Source organism: Mytilus californianus, unplaced genomic scaffold (assembly GCF_021869535.1).
Source record: "Mytilus californianus isolate M0D057914Y unplaced genomic scaffold, xbMytCali1.0.p SCAF_2, whole genome shotgun sequence".
NCBI classification, from domain to species: Eukaryota; Metazoa; Mollusca; class Bivalvia; order Mytilida; family Mytilidae; genus Mytilus; species Mytilus californianus.
In genome coordinates this window covers 59,857,186-59,869,377 of record NW_026262668.1, presented here as the reverse complement: position 1 = coordinate 59,869,377, position 12,192 = coordinate 59,857,186, and the positions used below count along the sequence as shown (strand labels likewise).

The 12,192-nt window shown below is 33.5% G+C and overlaps 1 protein-coding gene across 50 annotated transcripts in view; it reads right to left on the bottom strand.

Annotated features, from left to right (window-relative positions):
• Nucleotides 1–10,936, bottom strand: part of LOC127730143 (uncharacterized) — a 60,508-nt gene extending 49,572 nt beyond the window's left edge. For 31 of the 50 annotated variants that reach the window (XM_052238291.1, XM_052238293.1, XM_052238292.1 and 28 more), the window contains exons 1-4: nucleotides 10,739–10,936; nucleotides 7,839–7,907; nucleotides 5,235–5,303; nucleotides 1,708–1,776 (exon numbers count right to left, since the gene is read on the bottom strand). In XM_052238291.1, the coding sequence (XP_052094251.1) occupies nucleotides 1,708–1,776; nucleotides 5,235–5,303; nucleotides 7,839–7,907; nucleotides 10,739–10,910 (379 nt within the window). In that variant the 5' untranslated portion in view covers nucleotides 10,911–10,936. The remainder of the gene's footprint in view (nucleotides 1–1,707; nucleotides 1,777–5,234; nucleotides 5,304–7,838; nucleotides 7,908–10,738) is intronic. The other 19 variants (XM_052238298.1, XM_052238307.1, XM_052238319.1 and 16 more) reach the window with 3 other exon arrangements.
• Between the last annotated feature and the right edge of the window lie 1,256 nt (nucleotides 10,937–12,192).

Sequence of the window (12,192 nt, the reverse complement as noted above, 5' to 3'; positions counted from 1 at the left end):
TAACTTAATGTACAAGTTTTAGCTTTCTTAAAAGCTGTGGACTGCTTCGCTCTATCCTAATTTAAGGTAATATGTGTGCATGTGGTTATTGATTTAGTATTGGAAATGTGTTGTTTTTAGATATTGAGTGATATAAAATAGATGTCTTAGACTTAAAATATCAATTTTTGTATATATATTAAGATGAACTTTTCTGAAATTTTAAACTGGGTGTTCAGTGTTTAGTTGTCAATGTGTTTTTGTGAAATGTGGTTTTCTAGTTCTTTCTGCTGGTCATTGACTTGCGATTTTAATTGCTAGTTCTGTTTATGATTTATTTAGATATATATGAATGTTTAGGTATGATAATAACATATAATTGTAAACAGCAATAAATATTTAGTTTAAATGAAAATGATGTTGTTCTACATTAAAAGCGTGTGCGTTACACACCCACGCTTTTAAAAGTTTGTCCACTTGACTTGTTGAAAATTAAAACATTTACAAATAGACACGACTCTGGAGGTGTGCCTCTCTGGATGTGTGCCTAGATTGGCAGAAGTTATAAAATACGGATAATGCATTTTTGTAAACATTGTTTAGCAAAACAAATCGTGCATATTGCAGATTAACAAAGCAATAAACACGTATTAATAATTGATTTTTCAATACTGAATTTCAGTGTGCAATATATGCATAATAAAACGAACATGAATTAATGACAGTTGATCGGAACTGAAATACACATAGTTAATTTTCCGGCATTTGATGTCTTATCCTGAGACGAGAAAAGTCTGTAATTCTTTATCTCATTTAAACCAATAGCTGTCGCTGTATCTCAGCCGCATCATAAAGCAACCAATCAGAATCTATATGTGATAAGTATTTATTTCAAGATGCCGTGTATATCGACTGAAACTAATAGCTTCGTACCGTGATGCGAAGCAATAAGTTTTGTTTTGATAAGTGGCTTCTGGAAAATACTCATTATAGCTAGCTTAAGTATTCCGGGAATCCGCAGAATAAGCAACGAATTTCGAAGAATCAAAGTACATCGACAAGTTAAACTGCGTTGAGCTTGCTCTCAGAAACTGTGAGCATTCTTTTATACTGCATTGACTATCATTATTACTGTTGTCCTAGTTCCAAGATTAAAGAGGGGAAGTCGGGGATCTTAAAACAAGTCCATGTGTCTGTCCTATAAGAGGTTATCTTTAGTTATATTTTATTATTATACTTCACGTTAAAATGCCAGGTTTTGATCGGCTGATACGAGGAAGATAATTCATTTTATTTCTTATACAGTAAGAATCCTGTAATCTGATTGGTTAATTACCCGGACGGAATATCCATTTTTACCTATTCCTAGTCTGGCTTATATTCAGTTTCACTTTGCACACAATTAATTCCTGCATTTCTTCTAAGAGGGGCCTGATGGGTTATTTTCGTTCTTCGTGATCGGCGCATTTTCGCTATCGTGATCCGTTTTTCTACAGATTTTTTTTTTTTTTATATTTTCGTGATCCGTGATCATGGAAATTTTTTTTCTGTGAATCGTAATTAACAAAAAGTCAACTCGTGAATCGTGATGAGACCCCCCATCAGGCCCCTCTTCTAATACAATGTATTCTCCACAACAACAAACTTTCAAATAACATTGCAGTGAGATAGAAAAGGACTTTAGTTTAGATGATGTTGTTGATGGTTCTAATATGTATCACAACTTACTTTCTGGTTGATTTTTATAATAAATTTGCTTCGGTGCCAGTTGATCTTCTAAGGGTACGTTTCTTCGACCTAAAATAATTTGCAACAATTATCATTTTCATTTCTCATACCTTTCTCATATTTTAAGATATTATTCCGTCCCAAATATATGGTTTTGATTGCCAAACACTATTTATTATATATACAAATCCGACAGCTAGAAGTAAAATTTTATGTTTAATAGTTTTTGTCGAGCCTGCGACTTCTTTAGCAGAAAGCTCGACATTGGGATAGTGATCGATCCGGCGGAGGCGATGGTGTTTACTAACTTATTTAAAGCTTGATATTTCAGAAGGTAGAATACCTAGATTCTTCATACTTTGTATATAGATGCCTTATGATATAAAGTTTTCGTCTGTCATATGTCCATTGTCTTTGACCTCTTTTTAATAGTTCAGTGACTACTTGAAAAAAAGTTCAGATATTTTGTAATGTTAATTTCTCTCTTATTATGAGTAATAGGATAACTGTATTTGGTATGCGCGTACCTTGCAAGGTCCTCATGCCTGTCAGACAGTTTTCACTTGACCTCGACCTCATTTCATGGATCATTGAACAAAGTTAAGTTTTCGTGGTCAAGTTCATATCTCAGATACTATAAGCAATAGGTCTACTATATTTGGTGAATGTTACGATTGTAAGGTGTACATGTCCAACTGGCAGGTGCCATCTGACCTTGACCTCATTTTCATGGTTCAGTGGCGAAAGTTAAGTTTTTGTGTTTTGGTCTGTTTTTTAATACTGTATGCAATAGGTCAACTATATTTGGTGTATGGAAATATTTTACGATGTACATGTCATTCTGGAAGGTTTTATTTGATCTTGACCCCATTTTTACGGTTCATTGCTCAATGTTAAGTTTTTGTGTTTTGGTCTGTTTTTCTTAAACTTTAAGCAATAGGTCAACTATATTTGGTGTACGGAATGATTGTAAGATGTATATGTCTGTCGTTCCTTTTACAATTACTAATTTGCCTCGCCAACTAATTTTCATCAATAATATAAAGTAAAGTTTTGCATAAAAAAACTAAAGAAACGCTATCTTTCAGTTTCAGCGTTCTTTTTGGATTCGGGAAATAATGCCTTTCAGATTGAACAACTTGCTCTGTGTCAAATATCATACTATGTTTTGAAAAAAAAAATGTATTTTAGTTGGATCATCGGTATGTATTTCCTCAGATAGAACTTTCTTATACTTGGACAAAATGAAGATTTTACTATGCTTTTTTCAAAATTATAATAAAAAGTATGGGTCACAGTGCTATTTTGCAAGCTACAAGTAGTGCAAATTGCCCAAATTTGCATAGATTGTTCATGAAAAAACTATTTTTTGTGAATAAAAAGAAATCTATGAGATAGAATTTTGAAATAATATATGAGAAGATAGGTTTTATAATATGCTAGAAAATAAGAAGAAAAAATGGTGTCACCGAACTTGTTTTCTTGATACAAGTAAAATATGAAAATTTCACTATCATTCCAGTATACAATTTTTACTATACGAGTTAACACCCCTTAAATTGCAAAGTTGAAAAATTTATTCTAAAAAACACAAACATTTGGTATTTGTTTAAACATTTTGGATAATGCAATGAATCACTTATTTTTCTTTATACAAATAAATAGTTATCAAAGGTACCAGGCTTATAATTTACAGTCTTACACATAAATTGCTAATCTGTCTCAAAATTTGCAGATTTAGACAAAGAACTAGACCGATTGTGAACTGCTATTGTACAATCCAAGATGGCGGTATACCGTGAATCTAACTTAATGTACAAGTTTTAGCTTTCTTAAAAGCTGTGGACTGCTTCGCTCTATCCTAATTTAAGGTAATATGTGTGCATGTGGTAATTGATTTAGTATTGGAAATGTGTTGTTTTTAGATATTGATTGATATAAAATAGATGTCTTAGACTTAGAATATCAATTTTTGTATATATATTAAGATGAACTTTTCTGAAATTTTAAACTGGGTGTTCAGTGTTTAGTTGTCAATGTGTTTTTGTGAAATGTGGTTTTCTAGTTCTTTCTGCTGGTCATTGACTTGCGATTTTAATTGCTAGTTCTGTTTATGATTTATTTAGATATATATGAATGTTTAGGTATGATAATAACATATAATTGTAAACAGCAATAAATATTTAGTTTCATTGAAAATGATGTTGTTCTACTTTAAAAGCGTGTGCGTTACACACTCACGCTTTTAATAGTTTGTCCACTTTACTTGTTGAAAATTAAAACATTTACAAATAGACACGAGTCTGGAAGTGTGCCTCTCTGGATGTGTGCCTAAATTGGCAGAAGTTATAAAATACAGATAATGCATTTTTGTAAACATTGTTTAGCAAAACAAATCGTGCATATTGCAGAATAACAAAGCAATAAACACGTATTAATAATTGATTTTTCAATATTGAATTTCAGTGTGCAATATATGCATAATAAAACGAACATGAATTAATGACAGTTGATCGGAACTGAAATACACATAGTTAATTTTCCGGCATTTGATGTCTTATCCTGAGACGAGAAAAGTCTGTAATTCTTTATCTCATTTAAACCAATAGCTGTCGCTGTATCTCAGCCGCATCATAAAGCAACCAATCAGAATCTATATGTGATAAGTATTTATTTCAAGATGCCGTGTATATCGACTGAAACTAATAGCTTCGTACCGTGATGCGAAGCAATAAGTTTTGTTTTGATAAGTGGCTTCTGGAAAATACTCATTATAGCTAGTAATGTATAAAATCTTAAGTATTCCGGGAATCCGCAGAACAAGCAACGAATTTCGAAGAATCAAAGTACATCGACAAGTTAAACTGCGTTGAGCTTGCTCTCAGAAACTGTGAGCATTCTTTTTATACTGCATTGACTATCATTATTACTGTTGTCCTAGTTCCAAGATTGAAGAGGGGAAGTCGGGGATCTTAAAACAAGTCCATGTGTCTGTCCTATAAGAGGTTATCTTTAGTTATATTTTATTATTATACTTCACGTTAAAATGCCAGATTTTGATCGGCTGATACGAGGAAGATAATTCATTTTATTTCTTATATAGTAAGAATCCTGTAATCTGATTGGTTAATTACCCGGACGGAATATCCATTTTTACCTATTCCTAGTCTGGCTTATATTCAGTTTCACTTTGCGCACAATCAATTCCTGCATTTCTTCTAAGAGGGGCCTGATGGGTTATTTTCGTTCTTCGTGATCGGCGCATTTTCGCTATCGTGATCCGTTTTTCTACAGATTTTTTTTTTTTTTATATTTTCGTGATCCGTGATCATGGAAATTTTTTTTCTGTGAATCGTAATTAACAAAAAAGTCAACTCGTGAATCGTGATGAGACCCCCCATCAGGCCCCTCTTCTGATACAATGTATTCTCCACAACAACAAACTTTCAAATAGCATTGCAGTGAGATAGAAAAGGACTTTAGTTTAGATGATGTTGTTGATGGTTCTAATATGTATCACAACTTACTTTCTGGTTGATTTTTATAATAAATTTGCTTCGGTGCCAGTTGATCTTCTAAGGGTACGTTTCTTCGACCTAAAATAATTTGCAACAATTATCATTTTCATTTCTCATACCTTTCTCATATTTTAAGATATTATTCCGTCCCAAATATATGATATAAAGTTTTCGTCTGTCATATGTCCATTGTCTTTGACCTCTTTTTAATAGTTCTTAAACTTTAAGCAATAGGTCAACTATATTTGGTGTATGGAATTATTGTAAGATGTATATGTCTGTCGTTCCTTTTACAATTACTAACTTGCCTCGCCAACTAATTTTCATAAATTATATAAAGTAAAGTTTTGCATAAAAAAACAAAAGAACGCTTTCTTTCAGTTTCAGCGTTCTTTTTGGATTCGGGAAATAACGCCTTTCAGATTGAACAACTTGCTAATCATCGGAACACAGTTAGACTATAAACTAGACTATTGTTTTATAACAGCCCTTGACACGGCGGAGGTAAGAAGTCTTATCGACTCCGGGTTAACTCGACAGCTGGGCAAATCGTCACCGGCCATTATTTTGGTACCGAATTTTTTCACCGAGTGAGCTCTGTGTCAAATATCATACTATGTTTTGAAAAAAAAATGTATTTAAGGTGGATCATCGGTATATATTTCCTCAGATAGAACTTTCTTATACTTTGCCAAAATGAAGATTTTACTATGCTTTTTTCAAAATTATAATAAAAAGAATGGGTCACAGTGCTATTTTGCAAGCTACAAGTAGTGCAAAATTGCCAAAATTTGCATAGATTGTTCATGAAATACTATTTTTGTGAATAAAAAAAAATCTATGAGATAAAATTTTGAATTAAAATATGAGAAGGTAGGTTTTATAATATGCTAGAAAATAAGAAGAAAATGGTGTCACCGAACTTGTTTTCTTGCTACAAGTAAAAAATGAAAATTACACTATCATTCCAGTATAAAATTTTTACTATAAGAGTTATCTCCCCTTAAATTGCAAAGTTGAAAAATTTATTCTAAAATCACAAATATTTGGTATTTGTTTAAACATTTTGGATAATGCAATGAATCACTTATTTTTCTTTATACAAATAAACAGTCTTACACATAAATTGCAAATCTGTCACAAAATTTGCAGATTTAGGCAAAGAACTAGACCGATTATGAACTGCTATTGTACAATCCAAGGTGGCGGTATACCGTGAATCTACCTTTATGTATAAGTTTTGTTTTGATAAGTGGCTTCTGGAAAATAGCTAGTAATGTATAAATATTAAGCATTCCGGGAATCCGCAGAACAAGCAACGAATTTCGAAGAATCAAAGTACATCGACAAGTTAAAGTGCGTTGAGCTTGCTCTCAGAAACTGTGAGCATTCTTTTATACTGCATTGACTATCGTTATCACTGCTGTCCTAGTTCCAAGATTAAAGAGGGGAAGGTGGGGATTTCAAAAACGAGTTTCAACCTGGCAACATGTCCATGTGTCTGTCCTATAAGTGGTTATCTTTTGTTATATTTTATTATTATACTTCATACTAAAAGAGGGACGAAAGATACCAGAGGGACAGTCAAACTCATAGATCGAAAACAAACTGACAACACCATGGCCAAAAATAAAAAGACAAACAGACAAATAATAGTGCAGATGACACACATAGAAAACTAAAGACTAAGCAACACGAACCCCACCAAAAACTGGGGGTGATCTCAGGTGCTCTGGAAGGGTAAGCAGATCCTGCTCCACATGTGGCACCCGTCGTGTTGCTTATGTTATTACAAATCCGGTAAATAGTCTAATTCGGTAGGTCACATTCGTGAAAAGGGAAGGGTATTGTAGTTACGACATAAGGAACATATCCGATATCATCTGTGAAACGGTTATTCCATAACGGTCAACCAACTCGTGATGGCGTCCGTCAAATTTACGAAGGGATGATTTCAACTTCACCATTTGGAACTCTTGGTTCAATAGCTTCCTTGTGAGCAGCAATCCTCTATAAAGGAAATCATGATAGGAAATACAAGCCCGGGAATATCGTATCAATTGGGAGATATATACTCAGTATGGAGGCGCTGTTGGAATGTTGCTACATAGAAATGGAAAGTTCACAACTGGGAAGCTGACATAATCTCTTTTGTCGTAAAGTTTTGTTGAAATGCCAGGTTTTGATTGGCTGATACGAGGAAGATAATTTATTTTATTTCTTATGCAGCAAGAATCCTGTACTCTGATTGGTTAATTACCCGGATGGAATATCCATTTTTACCAATTCCTAGTCTGGCTAATATTCAGTTTCACTTTGCACACAATTATTTCCTGCATTTTGCTCGGAAGAATATTCTATTCATCTAATATTGGGCAAGATTATGTTTTCAGTTCGTTCTAGGCCAGAATATTCATTCCCAAGATCCTCCTGCTTAGCCTCCTCTTTCATGAATACCAGTATTTAATGGATATTTTCTCTAAAATGCAAACAAATCTTCTAATACAATATATTCTCCACAACAACAAACTTTCAAATAGCATTGCAGTGAGATAGAAAAGGACTTTAGTTTAGATGATGTTGTTGATGGTTCTAATATGTATCACAACTTACTTTCTGGTGGATTGTTATAATAAATGTTCTTTGGTGTCAGTTGTTCTTCTAAGGGTACGTTTCTTCGACCTAAAATAATAATTTGCAACAATTATCATTTTCATTTTTGATACCTTTCTCATATTTAAATATTATTCCGTCCCAAATATATGGTTTTGATTGCCAAAACACAATTTATTATATATACAAATCCGGCTGCTAGAAGTAACATTTTATCTTTAATTGTTTTTGTCGAGCCTGCGACCTCCTAAGCAGAAAGTTCGACATATGGATAGTGATCCGGCCGAGGCGGTGGCGTTTACTAACTTCTTTAAAGCTTATTATTTCAGAAGGTAGAAGACCTGGATGCTTCATACTTTGTATATAGACGCCTTATGATATGAAGTTTTCGTCTGTCATATGTCCATTGTCCTTGACCTCATTTTCATAGTTCAGTGACTACTTGAAAAAAAGTTCAGATTTTTTGTAATGTTAATTTCTCTCTGATTATGAGTAATAGGATAACTGTATTTAGTATGTGCGTACCTTGCAAGGTCTTCATGCCTGTCAGGTAGTTTTCACTTGACCTCGACCTCATTTCATGGATCATTGAACAAGGTTAAGTTTTCGTGGTCAAGTTCATTTCTCAGATACTATAAGCAATAGGTCTACTGTATTTGGTGAATGTTACGATTGTAATGTGTACATGTCCAACTGGCAGGTTTTATTTGACCTTGACCTCATTTTCACGGTTCATTGCTCAATGTTAAGTTTTTTGTGTTTTGGTCTGTTTTTCTTAAACTTTAAGCAATAGGTCAACTATATTTGGTGTATGGAATGATTTTAAGATGTTTATGTCTGTCTGGCAGGTATCATCTGACCTTCACCTCATTTTCATGGTTCATTGGTCAATGTTCAGTTTTCCTGGTTAACTTTGTTTCTTAGATACTATAAGCAATAGGTCAAGTATATTTGATGCATGGAACGATTTTAAGGTGTTCATGTCTGTCTGAAAGGGTTCATCTGACCTTGACCTCATGTTCATGGTTCATTGGTCAATCTATAATTTTCATGGTTCATTGGTCAATATATAATTTCCATGGTTTGGTCTGTTTCTTTTATACTATAATTAGCTATAGGTCATCAATATTCGGTGTATTGAATGATTGTATTAAAGGTGTACATGTATTTCCGGCTTGGTTTATCTGACCATGACCTCATTATTTTGGATCATATATGTTAATGTGATACTTGTAGTAAAACTTCATATTTAGGACTATCAACATGATAAAATCAATTGTCAGTAGTCGAGACAATTCAGCGTGTGCACTCTTGTTAATTTTAATATAACTTAAAATATCTTTTGCTTTAGCTGAGTATAGTGCACTCTGAGCTTTGGACTAGACTGAAATCAATTTACAGGCGCCCAACTGTTATAGCATACTTGTAGTTACAAAATTAATGACGTCAATGCTGTAACTGTTGTCTCCCTAAATTTTCGATGAACAGTATATCTTTACTTCAAAAGTTTGCTTGGAGTTTACTGTTTTTATTTGTGAATTATGATTAACGAAAATACAAATACATTATCTAATTTCCAATATTATGCATTTTCTTTGTTTGGCCGTCTGATAAATTGAAATATCTAAATGATATAGTGCAATCACAGTTATTCTGACAGGTATTACTGATATCCGCTTTGTTCACATGATACTTTATTGGTGTTCTTGGTGTCAGATCATTGGTCGTAATTGTTGACTCGCGGCGATATCTGCTTAAACAATGTTAAAAGAACTGTCATTAAAGGAAGATGTTATCTTTTGATGTTATATGTTTTTAAGCTGTTGTCTTATTAAAAACCTGCACATTCGAGACAACTTGGGCCGACAGGCCTTAAGATTGATGACTGAGGATTCCTACCCCCTCTTTTATCTTACGCCCTTCTTTTACACAAAGTACAGACCAAGGAGTACTCGCAGTTATTGAAAACTAGTTTAAAGCCACAAACACAACTAATAAATAAATCATGTTCTACAAGACAAAAGAAGTTCATTACGATTTATCACTGTCAAGCTGCTGAATAAATTTTCAGTAGTATATTAAAACATATCGGTGGGATAAAATAAAAGAATATATTGATGTTTTAAATTCCCAGACAGAATTCGTTCTGTAATTGCTGTGGTATGGTTTAAACCTTTGCACAACATACTTGAAGTGTGTGTTTTTAGGAGATTGTAGTCGTTATACAAAATATGAAGATTTCTGCAAATCCCACTTGCTTTTACCAGTAGGCAGTACGTTAACTTGTCGCACAACAACTGTTTGTGCGTATTTAACAAAGCAATGCTGTTGTTAAGTTCCGAGTTGACAATGTACTCGTTTATAATTTTAAACTGTATTTTTACACGACTATTACTTATCACCTTGTAGACCACTGTACTGTGGCGTTTGATGGGGAGAATAGAGTGGAAAAGGGAGGGGTAATACTAATAGATCAATTTTATTGCATACGTCGTGTTTTGTGGATTGCTGTCTGTTTTGAACTTCACTTCATGTCTTGTGGGGGCAGTTATATTTTTACATTACAGCTTCAAGTAGTTCAGATTATACAGATAATTATGACGTTTTGAAAGGCTATTTTAATTTTTTTTTCCTGTGACGTCTTCCTAAGTTGAAGGCGTCACAGCAAAAAATTAGAATAGCCTATCGAGACCATGAAGACGTCATGTAACTACTAATTATTTGGAATAATCCGCACGTAGCGGCTGAAAGTGTTATATCAATTAAATGCATATACCCGAAATATTGTCGTGTGTAGCTCCTGTTAATGTTGCTAACCACAGCACATATTATTATTATTATTATTATTAAATAAAACTTTCAGTCTTGTATTCTAGTCTATAGGGAAAGGGATGTCGTACTTTTTCCTATCTTGAATTTAGAATATCCAGATGATCGCTTATAACGGCTTTTTATATCAATTATGCCAATGTCTTGCAGGCTTTCGCCATTTCCACTTCCCACATCAGTTTTCACACATTCAAGAAGTATTACGCTAAAAACTATCATAAATTTTAAAACCCATGGCCCCATTTTATGAGGCGGCCATGTTGTTTACATATGACGTCATAACGTCAAAATAAGAGTTATCTTCCTTCTTCATTACAACTCCCGAAGCAAGATAGTAAGCTATCCGGAACGTTCCCGTTGATTGCTGAGTAAAGCAAGATCAAGCAAGGTTGCGTCAAAACAAGAAGGCGCCGGAATAAAGTTAATCGCAACTACTAGACAATTCTTGAAAAGGGGGTGTCCATCTCCCTCCTCCACTTATGGAGCAATAAATGGCTCAGTACTAAAATTTCATTCGGAAAAATGTAAGCAAATGAAAATGTGCAGGAAAAAAAAAAATGATGACGACCTAACTTAACTGTTGTGCATTACTGAACCAAACAGTCAAACAGTTACAAATGCAAATGAGGAAAAGGATATCGGAGTCTTACTTAGATCTTACATTTGAAAATCACATAGTTTGCGGTTCTCGAGAGAACATTTATTTAATTTGAGTATCGAGATATTCTTGCCATTATATAAAACATTCGTCAGAACACACCTGGGCTTAGTTGCGGAACCGTTGCTCTTATGGTCCTTCTGACATATTTTGACAATTTTTCTATGGTCTGCAAATTGTTAAAAAAATATCTTATTCATAAGGAACATAAAAGCTACGGTTTCACAAATAGCCCGGACTATGCAAGTTCATTTTGATCAGTTTGATCACTTATATAAAGAAAAAAGAAGTGTAGCTAAACAATTACCAGCGGACTCAAAGATCTGAGTTATCTAGAGATAATAAAAAAAACTAGACTTACCCATGTTATCATAGGGCTGTAAAAACATTCGAAAAATGGCTACATCAAGTCAGGATTAGTTGGTTTCCATGCGTTCTGTTGGTTGAACTGAATGGGCGAGCGTTCGATTTTGTCAGGATTTGTGGACTTTTGTAAAATCATAGAAGATAAAAACCACATTCTGCTCTACTGTCAATAATAATAAAATATTACGTATACAACTTTTTAATGACATCGCAATAGATAATCCTATATTTCCAAATCTTTCTGATACTGATACAAATATAAATCAAGTAAAAAGGTTCCTTTATAAAACATTGAAGCTGAGGACAATGACTTATAAAATTAGCTATTTTTGCTTGTATATACATATAAATAAGTCTTGTATATATATATATATGTTTATTTGGCAATCGCCAATGGCAGTCAGCAGGGTTTAAGAACATTTGTTGTTTGTGTGCATGCAAAACAAGTTTCTTGGTAGAGGGGTCTAAATACAGCACAAACAACATTTTCCAAAAGACAAT